At 27.9% G+C, this 22,853-nt stretch overlaps 1 protein-coding gene across 1 annotated transcript; it reads left to right on the plus strand.

The window, feature by feature from the left end:
- Positions 1 to 202: 202 nt before the first annotated feature.
- On the plus strand, positions 203 to 15,115 carry LOC135924187 (protein RFT1 homolog). The gene is made up of 9 exons (XM_065459235.1): positions 203 to 268; positions 310 to 395; positions 438 to 551; positions 594 to 783; positions 7,562 to 7,643; positions 8,466 to 8,894; positions 8,971 to 9,257; positions 13,910 to 14,056; positions 14,108 to 15,115. The coding sequence occupies exons 1-9, from the start codon at positions 203 to 205 to the stop codon at positions 15,113 to 15,115; spliced, it is 2,409 nt and encodes an 802-aa protein (XP_065315307.1).
- The last annotated feature ends 7,738 nt before the right edge of the window (positions 15,116 to 22,853 follow it).

The raw sequence follows: 22,853 nt of genomic DNA on the forward strand, positions 1-22,853 counted from the left end.
CCCCCCCCCCTACCCCGATAATGTTGACGCTGTGATAAGTTCGATCATCTCCAAAGATTATATTATATCCTCACTAAGAGTCAGAAATTAACAATCATTTTATTTACCAGAATTTTAAGTATGACTATTTATAAATCGGCTATTGAATAGAACTTAAAGATTTTTATCATAAGTAATAGTTCACACATACATAAAAATCGTAATGCATGTGGAAAATTTAATTTTTAAAAATGCTGTAAAATCTGCTAAATTTAATTTTTTAGGACAAGTAAATTAAGAATTTATGTAAGTAATTCTAATTTCTCGAAGATATTTTTTAGGGTAGTATCATTTTTATTGAACGTCTTCATAATAAGATACATATCAAAAGATATATTAGGAATTGTAAATGTTAGGTTTGAAATATTTAAATAAAATGTAAATTTATAATTCATTAGATTAATGTTATTATATTCTACTGTGATATTTTTATCAACTGAAGGTTTTAGAAGAACATGCATAGCTGGAAATATTAATAATAAATCAAAAATTGTTAATATTTTGTGGTTATGGTAAATAAATTGTCTAATTTAAATGCTAATTATGTTAAATAGTGTTCCTTTAAATATTTTATTAAATGTAATATTTTCTTATATATGGACATCAATGTTGACTCCCCCAAATCCAAACTTGATACCATATTATGTAATATCAGTTTATCTTTATTCACTAGCAACTTTTATTGAGTCAATATCCCAAGTATTTTATATCCTGTCACTCATTTGCCATTATGTTACACTTAAAGTATTTTTAATATCACATTAAAATATAGCTTTACATTTATTTAGACATATTTTGAGTCTTTTTCATTGATTGTCAAAAATATTATCATCCTTTATATGATTATTCAATATCCTCAAAATGGGCTATTAAATTTTGCTGTTTGCCAAGTAGCATTTATATTGTAAATTAATTATTTTGAATTTATCAGCAATGGTGTCATTAGCCTTTAAAATCTCAGGGGAGTTCAAAATTTTTTTTTAATTTGTAATTTTTTGTGCTAAAAATGATCTATAATTTTTTTTAGCTAACAATTTCAAAATGACTTTTTTTAAAGGTATTTTTAAAAATAATATAGGAAGCCTTTCAAGTTTTTAGGGGTGTTTACCCCCCTTCCCTAGTGACACTACTGCTTTAAGACAACCATGTTCGTTTTTGGAAAAAAAGGTGGTTTATGGGCATTTGACTTTTTTTTCAAATTTCAATGAGAATAAAAATAGCCCTTTGGCTTTAAAATATTGTTTTACATTTAAAAAATAAACTTGATTGAGAATCCAAATTTATTTTTCTGAACTCCTTGAACTGATCCAGGTTCACAATTTTGATTTTGTTTGATAATAAACTAAACTTGGCCAAAATATCTTATAGGTTTGAAACCCTGCCTGTACCATTTGCAGTCTCTTCATATTTTTTAACTTTATCATTAGATATTTTTACTGTTACATGTCATTACCGCCAAAATTTTAGCGCAAAATGCATTTTCACGAATGCTTTACCATGGAAAGTTATTTCCGCTAATGCACTATCGCGAATACATTAAAATGAATTTACACAAGAATGATATAGCGAATGTATTATACAGATGCATTTTCGCAAAAGAATTATCTCAGCTGCAATATCATGAATGCAGTTTGGTGAAAATTACATTTTTATATTTATCGGCCTTTAGACAGACTTATGGAACCTGAAAATATTAAACTTGGGCCTAAAAAAAAATAAAAATTTTGGTTTTGGCTCTGGTCAAAATAAATTAAATTTTTAAGTCGCAATAAACAAGTCTTATTTAAAATATTGATCTAAACAGATAATTGATCCTCGGAAGTAATTTTTATTATTTTTTGACAAAACGTGCTTTAATTAGTGAGGGATTTTTGATTTTATTATTTCGGTATTTTGACGGTATGTATATAAAACGTTTAGATTTTTTTGATTATAAATTTTTATAAAGTTTTTTTATCGCTTGATCAAAAAGAAAGGCGAATTGAATGTCTTCCTCAGAGCTTAATTCATGTAATCTCTCATGAGTGAATTGTTATTGTTGCGACTCAGGAATTGGTAAAACACGAAAATAATTTCATTAATTTTATTTTGGTTAAGTTCTTGCTTTCTGTCGATTCTATAAAAATTAGTGGCTATTACCTTCTGAATATTAATTACACTTGAAAGAAAAATTGGTGAAATATGGCCCTTAATTTCGCAAGAAATAATCAAGTTTGCGTTGATTGTTAGGTGTTATACAAGAAAAAAAAGTATAGATTAGCATAATATTAAATTAATTATATTTATTATTTTGATAATTCTCTAAGATCTCAAATTATGCTTTGTGTTTTACATTAAAAATAAAAATTTTGAAAAAAGGCGAGTGTCAAGATATAGAACAACATAATGGGAACCCACCTAGCCCATTTTGAATAATAATAAACGAGGAACTGTAATTTTTTAAAATATTCATATCTTTAATTTTCTAAAAAATCGACGTAATCTAATTATTTAAAATTTGAGGATATAAAATTCTATATATTCTTTAATAAAATACGAAATTTCATATAATAGCAAATGCCGTGTTTTAGAGTTATAAAGATTTGAAAACCCCACGTTTGTTTGAGCTACCCGGTATATATATGCATTTTATTGTATTTTATCAACACATAATATCCATAAATTAATATTTTTTTATTTGTCATATAATATCGAATTTTTAAAAATTAATAATTTATAAAACAAAAATGTATAATATTATAAATAATATATATAAATAATATATATTATATTATATTTCCCCGAAATTAATTTAAATCATTCTTCAATTTTGGTAAATTGCGATTTCGTGATCAACGCAAAATACTTGAAATTTATAAGTGCTGTATGTAAGCATTACAAAAAAACGCTATACTCGTTAGTCTTAAAAAAGGAACGCGTTACCGTTACTCGTTACCTTGTGAAAAAAGGAACGCGCGTTACTGACTATACAAAAAAGTAAAGGGTTACTCGTTACTTAAAAAATTAAATATTATATACAAAAAAAAATTTGCCCTTTTTGTAATAATTTTTTATTTATTTTTAAAAACAATTGATTTTTAAAATTTTGATCAGATAAACAATGGTGATTATTGTTCAACATAGCTTTCGCTGTGCTAAATACACTTTCAAGGAAGTGTATCTTATTGGAAAAATGAAAATTTTAATTGTATACTATACAATATATGCTTGATAATAGTACAAGAGGCGTGGACCCATTTTAAACACATTATACACACATAATCAGGTTCTTTGGTATTCTTTAGTTTCCAAATTTATTATATATTAATTTTAATAATTATGTTTTATACCAAGATCATTTATTAAGTAATTCAATATTTCGTCCTTCCATCAATGGTAATAGGAAAAAAAACTCCCAGAAATCCCCAGGAAAAAAACCCCCGATGAATAAACTCCCAGGGAAAAAAAAATCCGGATTTTTTTTCACATAAATTTACGTGATAGGTGATTAAAAACTTTTCACCCTCTGGTTGTGGATACAACAGAGCTACGCTAGGTTTTCCTCAAATCCATCAAACTGGATATATAGTTTAGGGTAAGGGGGAATGAGGAGCCCTTCAAACGTTTGTGGGCAAGCCGCACGTACTTGTACGCCCAATAGTCTTAGGACTAACTTAAACGACTGTCGGCTGATTAAAAGGGAAGGGGCAGAAAAACACAGCCCACACCCATGAATTGCATATGTATTAAATTTCGTTATAGACAAGGGAAGGACTGATTTTGATTTTAAAGTACATTGTATGTATCTATGATAAGTTAAAATAAAAATAAGAAAAGAGCTAGTGTCAATAAAATATAAGTCAGAGAATAAGTGAAATAAAAAGATTAAAATCTGTATCAAGGAGGAGTTTAAAGGAGATTTAAGTGATTTGATTTTTCGTAGTTTCCTTATAGGCCTTTTGTTTTTATTCAATTTCAGGAAATGTAAATTCGTTTGTCTTAGCTCTGTAGAACCATGATGTTTTAGAATTGCTATATGTTTTCCCATTAAAGGAGTATAACCAACTAATAGCATCGATAACCAGACTATTATTCTATGGTTTCTCAAAATATGGGCAAAGAAGGTAAAGCGCGTTTTTAGTGTCTCATGTAATTGAGTGTGGTTTGACCTCTTTCAAAGGTTTTCATTCGAAATAATATTTGGGTAGAAGATGTGCCGTTTATTATTCTTAGACATTTATTTACAAATGTTTGCAATTTTCTTGTCTAATCTTCCATATGTCTGCGCCATAGAGAAGATGGATCTTGTAAATACAGAAGCTTTCCACAGTTTGAAAAATTTATAAAAAGCTGCCCTCGTATTTTGTATACGGATTTTAGATTTCTCTTTGCAACTACCTCTATTGTCAATGGTGACACAAGATATTTAAAGGATTTCACAACCTTATCCTCAAGACGCACTACTGTAGTCTTATTGATACTTTTAAAATTAACAATAAAGTTTCTCCATCCTTCAGAACAAAAAAGGGAAAGGGTGTGTTGTTTCCCCGTTGCTATTTAATATTGTCATAAGCAAAATTATAAAAGAAACGTTGGGAACTGCTAATTTTTAGAACTAAGATCTTATCATTTGTGTTACTTAGATAATAGGGTGATATGCTACGCGGATGGCATAGTGATTAGTGTTGCATAAACTGCTAATTTTAGCCGAGATTTAGATTTGAAATCGGCGAAAACTTAATTAGTCAAAAATTCTGCATCGGCTAATCGTCCGTCAGCCTTCCGTAAGATATGCCTAGCATTAATTATTATTTATTTATTTTTAGTAAATAATTTGATTTATTTATCAACAAATAAACATATGATATGATTTAATATGTTTTATTTATATTATTATATTATGAAATACGTGATACGTGATAAAGAACGTTTTCGCCCTCTGGTTGTGGATACAACAGAGCTACGTTAGGTTTTCCTCATGGTTCATCTAACTGGACAAAAATTAGAGCAGGGGATTATTAATGAGGAGCCCTTCACACGTTTGTGGGCAAGCCGCACGTACTTGTACGCGTAATAGTCCTAAAACTATTACTTAAACGTCTGTGGGCTGCAGAGGAATCGGCAAAAATAAGCACAGCCCACACCCAGTAAAATGCTTATAAATCTATATACTTTAAAGGCAGAGGAAGGACCTAAATTAATCATAAAAGCATGGTGAGAAATCTAGAGTAGGTTATGAAAAGAAGAAGTAAGATTGAGAAGAAAAAGAAAAGTAGACAAGGAGAAGAGGAGATAAAAAGATATAGTAAAATAACCTGTTTTTAATGAGAGATTTAAGCAGTTTCTTTATTGATCTCTTATTCTTATTTAGCCTTAGAAACTGTTTAGTGTTTAAGTTTATATCCATGATGTCTTTCATTGCCCTATAGTACCATAATCTTTTAAACTTTCCATAGGATTTGCCGTTGAAGGAGTATAGCCAATTTATGGCATCAAGGACTAGGCTGTTATTGGTATGATTCCTCAGAATATGCGCGAAGAAGGTTATACGCTTTTTCTTTACAGTTACATGTACCGGAGTATGTTAAGACCTTCTCCAAAGGTTGTCGTTCGAAATGATGTTGGGGTAAAAGACGCCATTGATTATTCTTAAGCATTTATTAACAAACGTTTGCAATCTCTTTGTCTCTGTCTTAGTTATCTCCCATGTATCACCCCCGTAAAGGAGGATTGGAATGATAGAAGAGTTGAAAATTCTTAGCCTAGTGAACACCGATATCTCCCTAGTTCTCCATAGCTTAAAATATTTGTAGAAAGCAGCTCTATTCTGAATTCGGAATCTCAGTTCATCTTTACAACTGCCTTTATTGTCGATGTTCACTCCAAGATATTTAAGAAGACACTATTTTGACAACTTTTCCTCCAACCAACCAATCACCCAGAGGGGGAGCATGAGACGATGGCATGATTACAGTCTTATAGAAGTTAATATCTAATCCAACCTTAAGACTAAAAGTGTTTAGTATCAAGACCAAATTGTTAGCCTCCTCCAAGTTTTTTGCAATCAAGACTAAGTCATCAGCATAACTAATCACCCTGTTTTTCAAAAACCACGGCTGATTGGATCCAAGTTCAAGAAAATTGGCTGCCCCTAATGTATCAGTAATTACTCTATTCATTATTATATTAAACAGTAGTGGAGAGGCGACACAGCCTTGCTTAACTCCTTTTTTTGTCCTGAAAGGAGGTGAAACTTTATTTAAGATTTTAAATGAAGCCATGAGATTACTATAATGCAGCCCTAAAATCTTGATAATATTGGCTTCTATACCGCATCTCGCTAGGATAGCCCACAAGGTGAGTGATGCTGTCGAAAGCGCGTTTGAAATCAATGAATATAAAATAAAAAGGTAATTTATATTTTTCACACTTTTGTACAATTATCTTCAGCGCCAAGATTGGGTTTATATTTCTGTTTGGGCGATATGCCCAAATGTATTTGGATAATATTAGGGGAGAATGCTAGGATTCGGTTTTTTAAAAGGATCATAAAGACTCTTGATACTATGGAGGTAAGGGCAATCGCTCTATAATCTTTGAATTTAGTAGGGTTAGGAATTTTAGGGAAATTGTAAAAGATAGTTAAGTTCCAATCTCCAGGCATTTAACGATTCTTCTTAGACTGATGGCGGAAGAGAAAATGGATATAATTGCGATATAAGAAACCCACTCTAAGGATAATAATATGGCAAATTTTAGTAATTTCATATTATACAGTTCGGGCACTACTTTAAATAGCTGGTCAGGGATCGCCTTTTTGATTAGTAAGACAGTACACAAATTTGTAGATAAATTTGTACCCATTTCCGAAAGATGTGGTTTGCTATATCTAAACACCTGGTTTAAACGAACGATGCTAATCAATGTCTAGGCCCCTCCTCGCAGAAGTGATAGGCTCAACTTTCTAGACGATCTTGAAAACATTGTATGCTCACTCCCTAGGAGCCGCAATCTGATGAGGTTTAAACACTTTAGCGCTACAGAAGTGTTTAAGCTTTTTATAAACATCAAAGGTCCTGTTGTCCTTCATGTCTCTATCGATCTCAAATGCTTTTTTTGCAATGTAGATCCTTCTATCTTTCCTAATAAGCCTATGAATCGTAGTCCAAAGGTTACCATCCCGTCTTTCACTTGACTTTAGTTCCCCTATCATCAGAATGGTGTCTTCGGATAGCCACTCATGTCTCTGGAAGGGCCTGTTAATGCTTAGGAGATCGTTGCAAGCTCCAAATAAAATATTTTTAAAGGACAACCAACATTCTTTGGATTCTGATTCCGATGAACCATGATTTAACGTCATCCTAGCTCTTAAGTTTTGGACTAAAAGGAGCTTAACTTCTGAACACTGTAGATTCCTTGCTTTTATTATCTAGGGGGGAAGACTAGGTTGATTTGAGATGGCTAGTCGTCTAGAGTTGCCCCATAAATTTCTTATGGTGATACGTTCTCTGACTAGCTTATGATCAGAAATATTAATGTTTAGCAAGGCCCTAACATCGGTAAACCAGCCATGAATGTTGGAAATAAAGAAATCGATTTGAAAGGTGATATTATTTCTCCTATAGGTTAATGTGTTTCTTTCATTATGGAGGAAAAAGGTGTTTTCAATTTTAAGGTTTAGGCTCTTACACAGATCCAAAAGCTTCCTGCTATCCTCACCTTTTGGCTGTGGGATCGCCGCATTTCCAATTACTCCATCAGTTATATAGGACTGCTTCTTCCCAATTTTGATATTTAAATCGCCCAAGATTATCAGATTGCGGCTCCTAGGGAGTGAGCATACAATGTTTAAGATCGTCTAGAAAGGTGAGCCTATCACTTCTGCGAGGAGGGGCCTAGACATTGATTAGCATCGTTCGTTTAAACCGATATAGCAAACCACATCTTTCGGAAATGGGTACAAATTTATCTACAAATTTGTGTACTCTCTTACTAATCAAAAAGGCGATCCCTGACCAGCTATTTAAAGTAGTGCCCGAACTGTATAATATGAAATTACTAAAATTGGCCATATTATTATCCTTAGAGTGGGTTTCTTATATCACAATTATATCCATTTTCTCTTCCGCCATCAGTCTAAGAAGAATCGTTAAATGCCTGGAGATTGGAACTTAACTATCTTTTCCTAAAATTCCTAACCCTACTAAATTCAAAGATTATAGAGCGATTGCCCTTACCTCCATAGTATCAAAAGTCTTTATGATTCTTTTAAAAAACCGAATCCTAGCATCCTCCCCTAACCTATTATCCAAATACATTTGTGCATATCGCCCAAACAGAAATATAAACGAACCAATCTTGGCTCTGAAGATAATTGTACAAAAGTGTGAAAAATATAAATTACCTTTTTATTTTATATTCATTGATTTCAAACCCGCTTTCGACAGCATCACTCACCTTGTGGGCTATCCTAGCGAGATGCGGTATAGAAGCCAATATTATCAAGATTTTAGGGCTGCATTATAGTAATCTCATGGCTTCATTTAAAATCTTAAATAAAGTTTCACCTCCTTTCAGGACAAAAAAAGGAGTTAAGCAAGGCTGTGTCGCCTCTCCACTACTGTTTAATATAATAATGAATAGAGTAATTACTGATACATTAGGGGCAGCCAATTTTCTTGAACTTGGATCCAATCAGCCGTGGTTTTTGAAAAACAGGGTGATTAGTTATGCTGATGACTTAGTCTTGATTGCAAAAAACTTGGAGGAGGCTAACAATTTGGTCTTGATACTAAACACTTTTAGTCTTAAGGTTGGATTAGATATTAACTTCTATAAGACTGTAATCATGCCATCGTCTCATGCTCCCCCTCTGGGTGATTGGTTGGTTGGAGGAAAAGTTGTCAAAATAGTGTCTTCTTAAATATCTTGGAGTGAACATCGACAATAAAGGCAGTTGTAAAGATGAACTGAGATTCCGAATTCAGAATAGAGCTGCTTTCTACAAATATTTTAAGCTATGGAGAACTAGGGAGATATCGGTGTTCACTAGGCTAAGAATTTTCAACTCTTCTATCATTCCAATCCTCCTTTACGGGGGTGATACATGGGAGATAACTAAGACAGAGACAAAGAGATTGCAAACGTTTGTTAATAAATGCTTAAGAATAATCAATGGCGTCTTTTACCCCAACATCATTTCGAACGACAACCTTTGGAGAAGGTCTAAACATACTCCGGTACATATAACTAAAGAAAAAGCGTATAACCTTCTTCGTACATATTCTGAGAAATCATACCAATAACATCCTAGTCCTTGATGCCATAAATTGGCTATACTTCAACGGCAAAACCTATGGAAAGTTTAAAAGATTATGGTACTATAGGCCAATGAAAGACATCATGGATATGAATTTAAACACTAAAAAATCCTATGGAAAGTTTAAAAGATTATGGTACTATAGGGCAATGAAAGACATCATGGTTATGAACTTAAACACTAAAAAGTTTCTAAGGCTAAATAAGAATAAGAGATCAATAAAGAAACTGCTTAAAATCAAATCAAATATGATTATATTATGAAAATGAATTTATTTATTTGATGTTTTTTAATAAAAAAACGATATGCTTCTATTGCAATATTAATTTTGTTACAATTTATTAGTGATTTGCATGCCCAAAATTTTAAGCAAAAAATATGTTTTGAAGTTCTAAAATTTTTTGAAAATATTTTGATTTGATTAGAATTTTCAATCTTCTTTGTAAATAAATCTATTTTGATATTCTTTTGTGAACTTTATTAAAAATAAACTCTTTTAGGTGAAATCTTTTATAGTTTTGTTTTATTTTTGAAAAATTATCTATTTTTTTAACTATATTAAAAGGTGATTATTTATTAAACTTTATTTTATTTTATATGATCTTTTTAAGGATAATATTTTAATGTGACAATTGTCATATTCGTTATTTTTTTAACATTTTTGAAATTTTTTGACACAAAAGGGTAAAAATATAATTTATATTGTAAAGATGTTAAATTATAAATTCAATGAAGATTTTCCTTGGTAAAATGACAATTATCATATGATATTTTTAAACATATTAAATTTTTTTTGACGCTAATGGGCAAAATATGTATTTTTAACATTTAAATTAAGATTTCAATTAAGATGCACTATATAAAAATGACAATTGTCATAATCGTTATTTTTAAAGTTTTTTAAATTTTTTTCACGTAAATGGGCTAAAATACGTATTACTAAATGTTTAAATAAAACTTCAGTGAAGATGTACCCTCCTAGATAAGTTGCAATTGTCATAATCGCTATTTATAAAGTTATTTGATATTTTTGAAGTAAATGGTAAAAATATATATAGTAACGTGTTAAATTAAAATTTCATTTAGATGTACCATATAGAAGTGACAATTGTCATAAACGTTATTTTTAAAGTTTTTTGAATTTTTTTGACTCAAATAGGAATAAATATAGATTAACATGTTAAGTTAAAAATTTGGTGAAGATGTACCATAGATCAGTGACTTATCATAATCGTTATTTTTAAGTTTTTTGACGCAAATAGCTTAAAATATAGATTGTAATCTATTTTTACCATATGTATATAAAATTCAAAATTTTAATATTAAATTTATAGAATGCTGATTATATTATATTGATAAATTATATTCATATGGCTTTTAAGTTCTTTTCATAAAAATCTTATCCTGAATTCAGATTCAGCACGATTTCGCCGTGAGTATTAAAGATTTATGCTAACTGCGAATGCAGGGTTATTAAAATTTATTAATTATAGGAATAAGATTGTGAATCGATATCTTAAAAGCATAGAATTTAACATGAGTTACAACCCTCTTTAGTAATCACTTTGCATATTTTTATGAAATTTTGAGCAGAATAAAAGGAACAACCATTATGAACATGAAAATTACCATTTGTTTTTTGTTTCGCCAAATGTTACCAACTCATTTTTTTTAAAAAATAAGAAAGTTAAAGAACAAAGATTGTGATAATTGGCACTTTTTTAAATTATTTCAATAAAATTTAAACAAAATATCTTTTTTTGAATGATTTCTCAAAAAAATATTGGAAAACCTAAAAATAACGATTATGACAATTATCACTTTCCTGTGGTACATCTTCATTAAATTATTTAACATTTTACAATCTATTTTAACTCATTTGGGTCAAAAATCTTTAAAAATAGCGATTATGACAATTGATACTTATCTAGGGTACATCTTCACTGAAGTTTTATTTTAACTGTTAGCAATATTTATTTTAGCCCATTTACATCAAAAAACTTAAAAATAACGATTCAACTTTATGAAATTTTCATTTAACTTGTTTACAATCTATATTTTCACCCATTTGCGTTAAAAAAATTCAAAAAACTCTAAAAATAACGATTATGACAATTGTTATTTATCTATCGTACATCTTCACTGATTTTATTTTAACATGTTAGCAATTTATATTTTTGCCCATTTGCATAAAAATAACGATTATGACAATTGTCACTTTTCTATGGTATATCTTCATGAAATTTTAATTTAACATGTTTGCAATCTATATTTTTACTCATTTGCGTCAAAAATATTCAAAAAACTTTAAAAATAGCTATTATGATAATTGTCACTTTTATATGGTACATCTTAATTGAAATTTTAATTTAAGATGTTAAAAATACATATTTTTGCCCACTCAAAAAAATCTAATATGTTTAAAAATAGCGATTATGATAATTGTCACTTTATCCAAGGAACATTTTCATTTAATTTATAATTTAGCATCTTTACAATATAAATTATATTTTTACCCTTTTGTGTCAAAAAATCATAAAAAATAACGAACATGACAATTGTCATATTAAAATATTATCCTTAAAAAGATCATATAGAATTAAAAAAGTTTAATATAAATATTTTAAAAATTTTTTTAAAAAAAATCACCTCTTTTAATATATTTAAAAAAATAGATAATTTTACAAAAATTATTAAAGATTTCACGTTCACCTAATAAATTGTTTATATTTAATAAAATTCACAAAAGAATTCCTCAAAAAAGTTTTATTTACAAAAGATTTAAAATTCTTATCAAATCAAAATATGTTCAAAAATCTTTTTGAACTTTAAATAATATTTTTTGCTTAAAATTTTGGGCATGAAAATCACTAATAAATTGTAAAAAAACTAATATTACAATAGGAGCATATCATTTTTTTTAATTAAAAAACATCAAATATATATATCCATTTTAATAATATAATCATATTTCAGTTCATTTCATAATATAATAATATAAATAAAAAATATTAAATCATAAAATATATTATTTTACTAAAAATGAATAAATAATAATTAATGCTAGGCATATCTTACGAAATGATGACGGACGAAGCCGATGCAGAATTTTGACTAATTTAGTTTTAGCCGATGTTTAGGCTAAGCATAAGGAAAGAACGTTTTTCTATCGAAAGTCAATGGTTCGAATCTCGTTATAAAAAATTTAAAAAAAAAAAATTTGACATTAGAGGTATATAATCTTTTTCGATTTATTTAACATTAAGATGATAGGAAAGTTGCTAGAAAAAATAAAAATTAACATTAAGGTTATACGAAATCATTAATTTCTTGATTACGGCGATTATATATATTAGATTTTATAAATCAATCACTATTTTATTTGCGATAATATATTTACTATGCATTCGCGGTAATAAATTCGTTATAATATATAATTTTCGCGGTAATACGTCCGCTATAATCCATACGCTGTAATGTTTTCGCTTTAATATATTTTCTTAAATGCATCTGCGGTAATGGATTCGCGATATTATTTTCGTGGTAATGCATTCGCTAAAATACCTTACGGTAATCAACATTCGCGATAATATATTTCTCCAAAAAAGCTTAGGGGTATTGACCATATACGCGTTTTTAGTCTGGGATAGTGGGGGGGGGGGGTAGGTAGTCATACAGCCCAATTTGGGTTGATTTTTTAAAACGGCCCGATTAAGATTTTCGCCAAAATAAAATTATGTAAGCCTTAAGATTTAGCAAATAGATTGTAGAAATCTTTCTTCAATCTATGAGCTCTAGTAGGTGGATATGAAGATGGTATCGTTATTTGAATAAAATTGTAAGGGGTAGATAGAGGTCTTTGTTATACCGCTAATTCTATTAACCTTGCTAGGATCATAATATCAATGTGTTGCCATTCTATAGATCTCAATCCTATTTAAAACATGTGGTTTACTCAAATAAGAGCTTAGAAAGTAGCGATTTAAAACAAAAGATTATTTGGGAAAAAAAATTAGAGTTTATATGGAAATCGATATCCCAGAATTTTTTTAATTCATTGCCCCAACGAATAGTCCAGGCAAAGGTAGATAGAACACAGCTGGGCAAAAGAGTGATATTTTTTGCATAGTAGGACGATAGTTTTATTTTATATTAAAGGTTTTGATAAAAATTGAGTGTTCATGATTATTTTTTTAATTTGGTTAAAAAAAGATGAAATCAATTTAATTAATTATAACCTGAGAAGCTTATAAATTTTTAAATATCTCAATTCATTTTAACATGTCTTGATATAAGAATTTTATTTTTAATTTTTTCCAGGGGGTGCAAGTACCTGATCTGCAATCTGCGGCGGGCACCCATGATAAAGATATAATAAAATAAACAAAATCTTTATAAAAATAGGTGTACCATAAATAAAATATAATTTATTATTCTATTATTTTATTAAGTTAAAAAAATCGGATCGCTTTTTAAATAATATCGGGTGTACCCGATTCAGATCCTAAATAGCAGTCCTATCATTTACATCATCGTACATTTTTAAACGATTTGTAATTTTATAATATCCAGATTATATATTCAAGTTGCTTGACCTTTTCATATGTGATATATTTTATATGGAGAATATACTCGCATGGTAATCAAGAGATCGAATTTTTTCACGAATACAAAGAATTACTCCCCAGTTTTAAATTTAAACTAGACCAAGAAGAAAAAGTAATAATTATATTTATTTTGTTTAATTAAAATATCGATATTTTAATCTAGCGACTTTTAGAGCTAACTTGGAGTTTTAGCTATCAATCCCTTATGAAACAATTTCTCACTGAAGGTGAAAGATTTGTCATGACTTTTTTTGATATAATGACTTTCGCGCAACAGGGAATTTATGACTTGGTTAATGGTCTAGCATCACTCGTAGCTCGAATGGTTTATCTACCCATTGAAGATAGCGCCTATCTATATTTTACTCAGACATCGACAAGGGAACCCCTATCCCCGCATCCGATTGAATATAGTCAGAACTCGAAAACTATAAATAGCTCAAAGCCTCTACCCCAAGAAATAGAACGCGATGACAGTTACGAAAAATTGATTGATTTACTCTCTCTAATGACCACAATAGGCCTATTGGTTATAACCTTTGGCCTTGCCTATTCGGAGCTAGCTCTTCGCTTATACATGGGTAGCAGCTCACCGCATAGTAATCAATATGACACAATAAATCGTGCCACCAGCTTGCTTCAACTTTTTTGCCTTTACTTATTTATTTTAGGTATCAATGGAATAACTGAGTGTTATACCTTCGCAATTTATACCAAAGCAAACATTGACAATTTTAATAAAATATTGATCGTATTATCTTTAATATTTTTGATGGTCGCAACTCCGTTGGGAAGGTTATTAGGGCCTCCTGGATTAGTGATCGCGAATTGTCTCAATATAAGTATTCGAATCGTCTATGCTTCTTGTAGCATAACCCGCAAGAAGGGGGTAAATATGGGCTCTTTTTATCGCTCATTTTTTCCATCGACGTACACGTTATCATATTTAGCGATATGCACTATCGTTTGTAATCTTTCAAACTATTTTCTATTTAAAAATGCCAGCTTAAACAGTAATTATAGTCCAACTTTGCTTAATTACGTCTCGCACATATCGATAGGCGCCATTATGAGTCTATCCGCCTTATTTCTCATTTATGCAAGCGATAAAAAATTAGTTCGATTTATTGAAAGTTGTTATTTTTCAGAACATCGCAAAAAAACGAATTGATTTATGGCTCAAATAAAATTTTATTATTTTTATAGGTTTTTTAAAATAAGTAAAATTGTATATAGTTAAATACTCGTTTTACATATTATACAATAAGCAAACCTCTAATAATGTATATATTATATTCAATCATTTTATTATAGATTTTAAAAATCGTTTTTTGTTTTTAAATCGTTTTTATATCACACTTTATTCGGAAACCACATTTATAAATTATTAATATTGAAAATTTATTAAAAGTGTATAATATTATATTATTAGCTATGCTCAAGAAGATAAAAATTTTGTTACTCTATAAAAATAAAGCCTTTCTTCAATATATAATTTTTTTAGAGTTCGTTTAATGATATATAATATAATACAAAAAATACAGTAGTATAAAACCAAACATTTCGTTAAAATTGAGGAAATATTATATATATTGCAAATACTAATACTGAAATTAATACAAGGATACAATTTTTATTTAAATTCTTTTATATTTTATCTTTAGATATCGATGTATTATCATATTTTTCTTCTAAGAGAAAAATAAAGCGAATATAATCAATTTTGATTGGAGATAAAGATGTCACTGATACATACCGCCGATACTTTCAATTTTAACTATACACAAAAATGATAATATGCTTTATAAATTTAAATTTTTTTAGCCAGAATTAAACTACGAATTTTATAGAATTCCTAACAGTAATACTAACTATTTTTTATTAGAATTTAACAATAATACATTTTAGTGTCTTTTAATTAGATATCTCCTCTCAGTAAGTATTTTTTTTGACATTCAATAGTAAGGCAATTCAACAAACCTAATTGAATATCTATAAATTCAAATAATTATTTTAAATTATATTTTTAATTTTTATCGTGGAATATATTTTAAATTTTCTTACACCCAGTGTCGTCTATATCCTCTCTGACCTCTCCCCCTCCCTTCTTAGATAAAAATTTTTACCATTTCTTACAAACTAAATAAAAATATGCATTTTTCTATTCAAAATTCAAATATAAAGTTATAATACTAGATATTTTGCTATATTATCTGTGATTGTTAAGAAGACATAGATTTTCTATATTTTCCAGATTTATTTGTTGCAAAATTTTGGATAATTGACTATATTTAATGCATACGTCACTTCGGAATCAATAGTTAACATCGAAAATCCAGTTAAATTTTTTACTTGTCATGGTTTGCCTTAAATATCTCTTTAAGTTGTTCCGCTTCAATTTTTGTGACGCTAGGCAAAGTCTATTTTGCATTCACAGTTTGCGCGAATTCGCGTTTGAGTTAAGCCGTAGAGACAACACTGCTTACATAATTTTTAATTTTATGATTAAATTAATATTTCAATTCCTAATAAATTAATAAATCAAATATAATTCATTTATTCAAATATATGTATTTTGTAATAAATTATTTCCTAAATTAATTGACCTTGATAATCAAGTTGATAAAAATTCTTCCAAGAGGACCAGTTTGAGAACAATATGATCAAGTACAAATAGTTAATTATAAAATGTACAGGAAGGGAAGAAAATATTTTTATTCATTTTAATAAGCAGAGCTGTGGAACTTCATTCTAAAATAAAGGATTGTGATCAGTGAAAACTCCTTGAACTATATGTTTGATCAGAAACATAAGGACTAGTAAAATTAGGTAAATATAACTGAAACATCAGTTTTTTTAAGTTATTCACCATAAAAATAATTTGTATCATAATTATAATAATCCAATATAATTTAAAAAATAATGTTATACTTGTTTTTAAAAATTGCTGTTTTAAAGCCAACTATATATGTTTCAACAGAAGTTTTCTTTCCAAAAATCTTTCCTAGGCTTGCTATTTCTTCCTTATTTTCTTCTCCGTTTTATGCTATATATTTTTTTTATTTTTTAGATTATCCTAATATATAATTAAGCTTTCATTTAATTAATCCATCATTTGATATTCCTAAAATATATATTATCTGTTAAAAAAATGACGGTATAATTTCAAAATCTTAACATAAAATGTAATAAAAATGACCACAAAAAACAATTTTTTACGCGAAATATTTTAAATATTGAAAATAAGAATAAATAAAATTCTTGAGCCTTAAATTTTAAAAATGGCTGGGCTCAGTAAAATTTGAAGCAAAAAGTTCCGTAGCCATGATTATAAGGAACGATCATACTTGAATAAAAAGAGCTTCAGTAAAGTTGAGTATTTCAAAACCTAAATTATCAATTTTTTTTATTGGTAAACATTTTAAAGATATCTGTTAAAAACTTTTTATAAATAATCGGGAGACTGGGGTTAGGTAAACCCCGGACTTGGTAAATCACTTAATCTCATTTTAGAATTAAATAGACTAGAAGGTTTAAATTTTATCCCAATCTCATTTATAATTTGAGAAAATTTTATGAGTATTTATTTTGTCTAGATATATTATTTAGTTAATTTAGAGCTATTGGGACTTGAACCAAATAATTGTAATTATATATTATTCGATATGGTGCGAAAATACAAACCCAACAAAATTATAAATGACCCTACATTTTATATTAATGTTTATATATAAGTATACTAAATTTGATAAATTTATATTATAATAGATATATAAAGATTGTAAATCAACAAGGACCACTAGCCAACTAATAGGTAAATTTCTATACATTATCTTTCTTATTTTTAAGATGGGATCATTTGAATTTTATGTAGTTTTTAAACAACATAAATTTTAGCAATATTAAATAATATAGATTATGTAATTAAAAATCTATATGGTAAAGAAATTAAAATAATATTTTTTTATAATTAAAGTTATAATTAATATAATCTAATAATTTATATGGCATTATTATTTTAGGTAATCCAAGATCAAATTTTGTGAAGTATTATAAGAGATATCAATAGGACAAAATAATGAAAAGAGTGTATTCACAGATGTAAAGGAACTATAGGAAATTATCTAATCCAAGCTAGAAAAATTATTATAGTCTTTCAATTAAAAATTACAAATCTATTCCAGATGATCTTGATTCATCAGTAAAATCAATATATTTCAACACTCTGAAGTATGAAAAATACAATTTGTAGAAGAAAAACTTGGTAAAAAAAATAATATCCAAAAAGAGTAATCGGATAAATTTTCAACAGATATCTGAACTAGTTTAAATAAGGTTATTTAAGGCTAACAGCCTCTTATTTTTTTGATATTTGCATATAAATTGTTTTAAAAAATTTAAAAACTAATTATTCAAGTATTTATGAATAGTAAATTAAAGTGATATGGAGTGGGGTTGTAAATAAAATCTATCATATTATGATCTGGAGAACCATTTCACAATAGCCTTTTCCTTGATAGTGAATTATTTTCTTCGGAAGACTAATTAGAAAAAGTTTCAAAATCGCAAAAACTAACAAATTAAATAGAAAAGATGGTTATTTAAGTATAATCTTATCAAATTGAATTACATACCTTTCTTATGTTTAAATATTCTAATTCTACCAAATTATATATTTCTATTGAATATATATTTTTATAACATTTTTCATTAATTACAATTTTTAATTCTAAAAATCCTTAATATAATGATAATTGTTACTACAATACCAAATGAATAAAATTTTATTGAGCCAACATTTAGTTTAGTTGTTACTTATCATCATATCACTTAATATTTGTATTGGCTAACATAACTTTATAATTAACGTAAAAAAATAAAATATTTTAAATTTAGTATAATTTTTATAAATATTATAATTTATTTTATGATGATTTTCAATAAATAAAATTCAAATTATGTAATTCATAATCTATGAGAATTAGACTTAAGATGAATTATCGTTGTATGATTAAATAATCATCGATTCACATTAAATACTAATTAGAGGTCTGCAAAGTTAGGCTCGGGCCTAATTTTATTTAAAATAATCGGGTTCGGGCCAGGCTGGGTCTAATATTTTTAAAAAAAATTCGGGCCGGGTCGGGTCGGACCTTGAAAATTTTATTAAATATATCTAAATTTATCAATTTTATATTGAATTTTTTATGTAAAATAAAAATTTTTGATTTAATTTATTGAAACTAAACGCTATATAACATATGTCTTTTATTTTAAGTAATTATAAAGATTAATTTCTATATTTAAATAAATTCGGGCCAGGCCGGCAAAACTTTTTAAAAAAATTTCAGGCCGGGCCGGGCTTGAAAAATTAGGCCCGATGCAGATCACTAATACTAATAGCACATATATTTAAATCATATAATAAACTATTCGATCTAATTAATTATTTGTTTATTTGAAAATATTAGATATTTTTATATATTTTGTTTATTTGAAAATACTCACTATTGGGGCTTGTTAACTCTATTTTTTAAAAAAAATTTATGCACAAAAATATTATTTTTATTCAGGCGCGTACGCAGGAATTTGGCCTGGGGGGGGGGGGGGGGTAATAAAAATTTTTTAAAAAAATATCCGGGCCGAGCTGTATATTTTAAAACTAAATATTTGAAATCGCCATTATTAGATATTAAAATCAAAAATAAATATAATTTAATTTAAAAAAATTCGAGCCGGGCCTGAAAATCTTTTTAACACGGGCCGAAATTTTTTTAAAAAGAATCCGGGCCGTGCCTTGCAAATGGTAATTCTGTGCAGGGCTCTGTTATTCTTCTTAAAAAGTTTACTAATGGGAAGAGTTGGTAATATATATAACCATTTTAATACATTGGGAATATAATCTAAAATGTGTTTGAAATAATGCAAAGCATCCATAGCATTCTTGGGACTGTATCAACCATAGTTAATCTTTTAATCATAGTTATTCAGCTAATGAGGCATCATAAGATACTTTAACATCTTCATGATAAAAATCTAACAAATATTTTTTTTTCTATCACCATCTGATAAAAGGTTGGAAAGGCTTTTGTGAAAGTAATATCTGCGGTTGTAAGCGCTGCATGATGAATTAAAAACAATTCATTTATTTGGGTTATAAATGTATCTAAGAGAGGAGAAATTTGTTTTATAATACTCCTACTGATTTTATATTAATGTTTTGACGATGAGCTTGCTTTCTGCAAGTCGAGGGGGGCAAATATTAAACACGTATAGCTCTGCTTTTGACTCAACAATAACTTATAAAATATGTTCTTCATCAACATTAGTTCTAATTTCCTTAAATTCATATAAAATGCTTTCCGCTATTCTCATCTTAATCAAGTCAATGTCATGTTTTTGAAAAGTATTACATAAAATAGTTGTATAATTAAATAATACATTCTAATGAAAAAAAATTTGGAATAAGTATTGAATCCAATAATTTTCTTGCTTCTGAGGAAATATTTCTTTCAAGCCATTGTGATATTTCAGTAATAGCATTAATAATCGGCTCTTCTAACTCCATAAAAGCTGTTATGCTTGATGGCGGAGACTCGATCTCGTTGGACAAGTTTGCAATTTCTTTCTCCCTGTCGGACAAGGAGTTTCAGAGATAATTATTATTTGACTAGAAATTTAGATAAATAATACGCCACCAAAATTTGAAAATAATAGGTAAATTACGCCAAGGAAAAGAAATCGAAATTAATTGATAAAATAACTTAGTAGATGAATGTGAAAAATAAATGTAATTAAATATATATATGAGATAGGAATAAATATTAACAAATATAAATTAATATTAACAATAATATTTTAAAGAAAATATAATCCGGCATCTGCATTTTTGGCTTTGGGGGGTAGGGGGTTGTCCCCCTGTTTACTCCCGCTGCATACGCGCCTGTTTTTATTTAGTGAATTATTGGTTTAAGAATTTTTATATATTTCGAATTATTATAAATATTTAATTTTATTCATAAGATATTCCAAATTATTCAATATTCACTATGTTTTTACTTTATTTCCCAAATCTATTCACTATTTTTTTTTTATAAAATTTTAGTTTTTGAATATAAATATTATTTTTATCAATTATTCTAGCGTTCCAAAAGAATATGACGAATTTAACAAATCACAATTATTTGAATCGATTTATTTTTTTTAGTGATTTATACTCTCACCTAAATTATTAATTTTTTTTTAGAAATCAAGCCCTATATATGATCATGCTTATATGGTTTTGTATCAAATGTGTAATTTTATTTATAAATGTAAGATTATAATGTTTATATATAGTATATTAATATGAAGATTACACAAGTTATTATTTTTTCTTAAATATAATTGACAAGTTTCCCAACTTCATTTTAATATTCGATACATAAGGCTTAATAATATCAAACACGTATTTTCTGTAACCCTTGTTAAATAGAAGATTGATATAAAAAGTTAAACTTACGAATAAATATTCTAAAAAATACGAAATTGACCAGGTAATGCTTAAAACTTCCCAACTTAATGAATGCCTTTTAGCGATTGCAATGATATGATAAATTGAACTGGGTAATAAAAAAAGCATGAACTGAATCATGAATAATATAATCGTTTTTAAGTTTCTATTAATTTCTTCTTTTCTTTTTTCTAATATCGTTAAATTTTCTCTTAGATTCCCCTCGTTACGAGATACATGGTTGTAATCAGAATGGAAAACTACGTTAGATCTGATTTGCAAATTAACAACAGATTTCTTTCTTTCTGAAACATTGCATTTTGTATTTGGTACATCTGAATTTTCTAGCCTTACACTTTCTATTCTATTAACAATTTTCCTCCTTTTCTTTATGACAAAACAATGTAAAACAATCACTACACAAAAGGGAATAATTTTGCCTGTAAACTCCCTTAGTATTTGATATATCGTCCACATATCTCTTTTCAGAACATCCTTCGGAATAAAAATTTCTCTAATGTGCAATTCGTCAGGTATATATCTAGGAGAATCAAATTTGTCTCTTTTTTGTAGGCAACGTACCACGGTTATATGATACCAGAGTGTGAGTGGTGCACACCAAATCAGAGTATAGAAAAAGCATATTGCCACCGCCCATTTAGCCGTTTTCGCGTTACAGTAGATTTTATATTTGAAAGGCCATGTTATTGCAAAAAAATGGTCTACAGCAAACAATACGGATATTAAAAAGCTAAACACCAAAAATGTTTTGAACAAGGGAACATGATAATGGATGATATACATGTGCCATGCCTTAGTTAGCCATATATTCTTTTCATAATAACTAGCGTATGAATCAATGATAGGCCACAGTATCATTAATGAACAATTAATTATATTAACTATAAAGAAGGATTTCACTAATACGTTATCAGCCCTTTTGACTCGTTCGTAACTTTTTCCGTTGACTTTGTAGGAATAATTCGAATCTATACACGAAACTATAAGACCTAATCCATTTCCTATAACACCTATAATTACTATAAGAGATGACACTTTCACATATATAATCATTGAAAAATAGGTTAATGGTTTATAGACAAAATCCGAACAATTAGGTAATTCCATATTCGAAGAATTCATATATTATAGAATAATAATTTGGATGAATTAAATTGAGATTAATTAGTTATATGATAGAATAATATAAAAAAATCCCCGTTAATATTATTGTTGTAATTTAGATTATTTATCAATTTTTATCATTTACTATTTATTAAATAAAATTTTGTATCAACAAAGATGCCAATTTATAAAAACCAAAATTTTTTTTATAAGGAATAAAGAACAAATTATCTATCATAATTATTAATTAATTATCAAAAAATATAAATATCGATTTTACAAATTAATTTTT

The sequence above is a fragment of the Gordionus sp. m RMFG-2023 genome, chromosome 2 (assembly GCF_954871325.1).
Source record: "Gordionus sp. m RMFG-2023 chromosome 2, tfGorSpeb1-WG-v2, whole genome shotgun sequence".
NCBI lineage: Eukaryota > Metazoa > Nematomorpha > Gordioida > Chordodea > Parachordodidae > Gordionus > Gordionus sp. m RMFG-2023.

Bases quoted from the DNA above. Each gene is read 5' to 3' on its own strand.
- LOC135924187 (XM_065459235.1), top strand. From the start codon at position 203: ATGCATGTGGAAAATTTAATTTTTAAAAATGCTGTAAAATCTGCTAAA. The intron at 269-309 runs GTAAATTAAGAA...AATTTCTCGAAG, and splicing joins AATTTAATTTTTTAGGACAA to ATATTTTTTAGGGTAGTATC. The intron at 784-7,561 runs GTATTTTTAATA...ATTAATGTTTAG, and splicing joins GCCATTATGTTACACTTAAA to CAAGGCCCTAACATCGGTAA.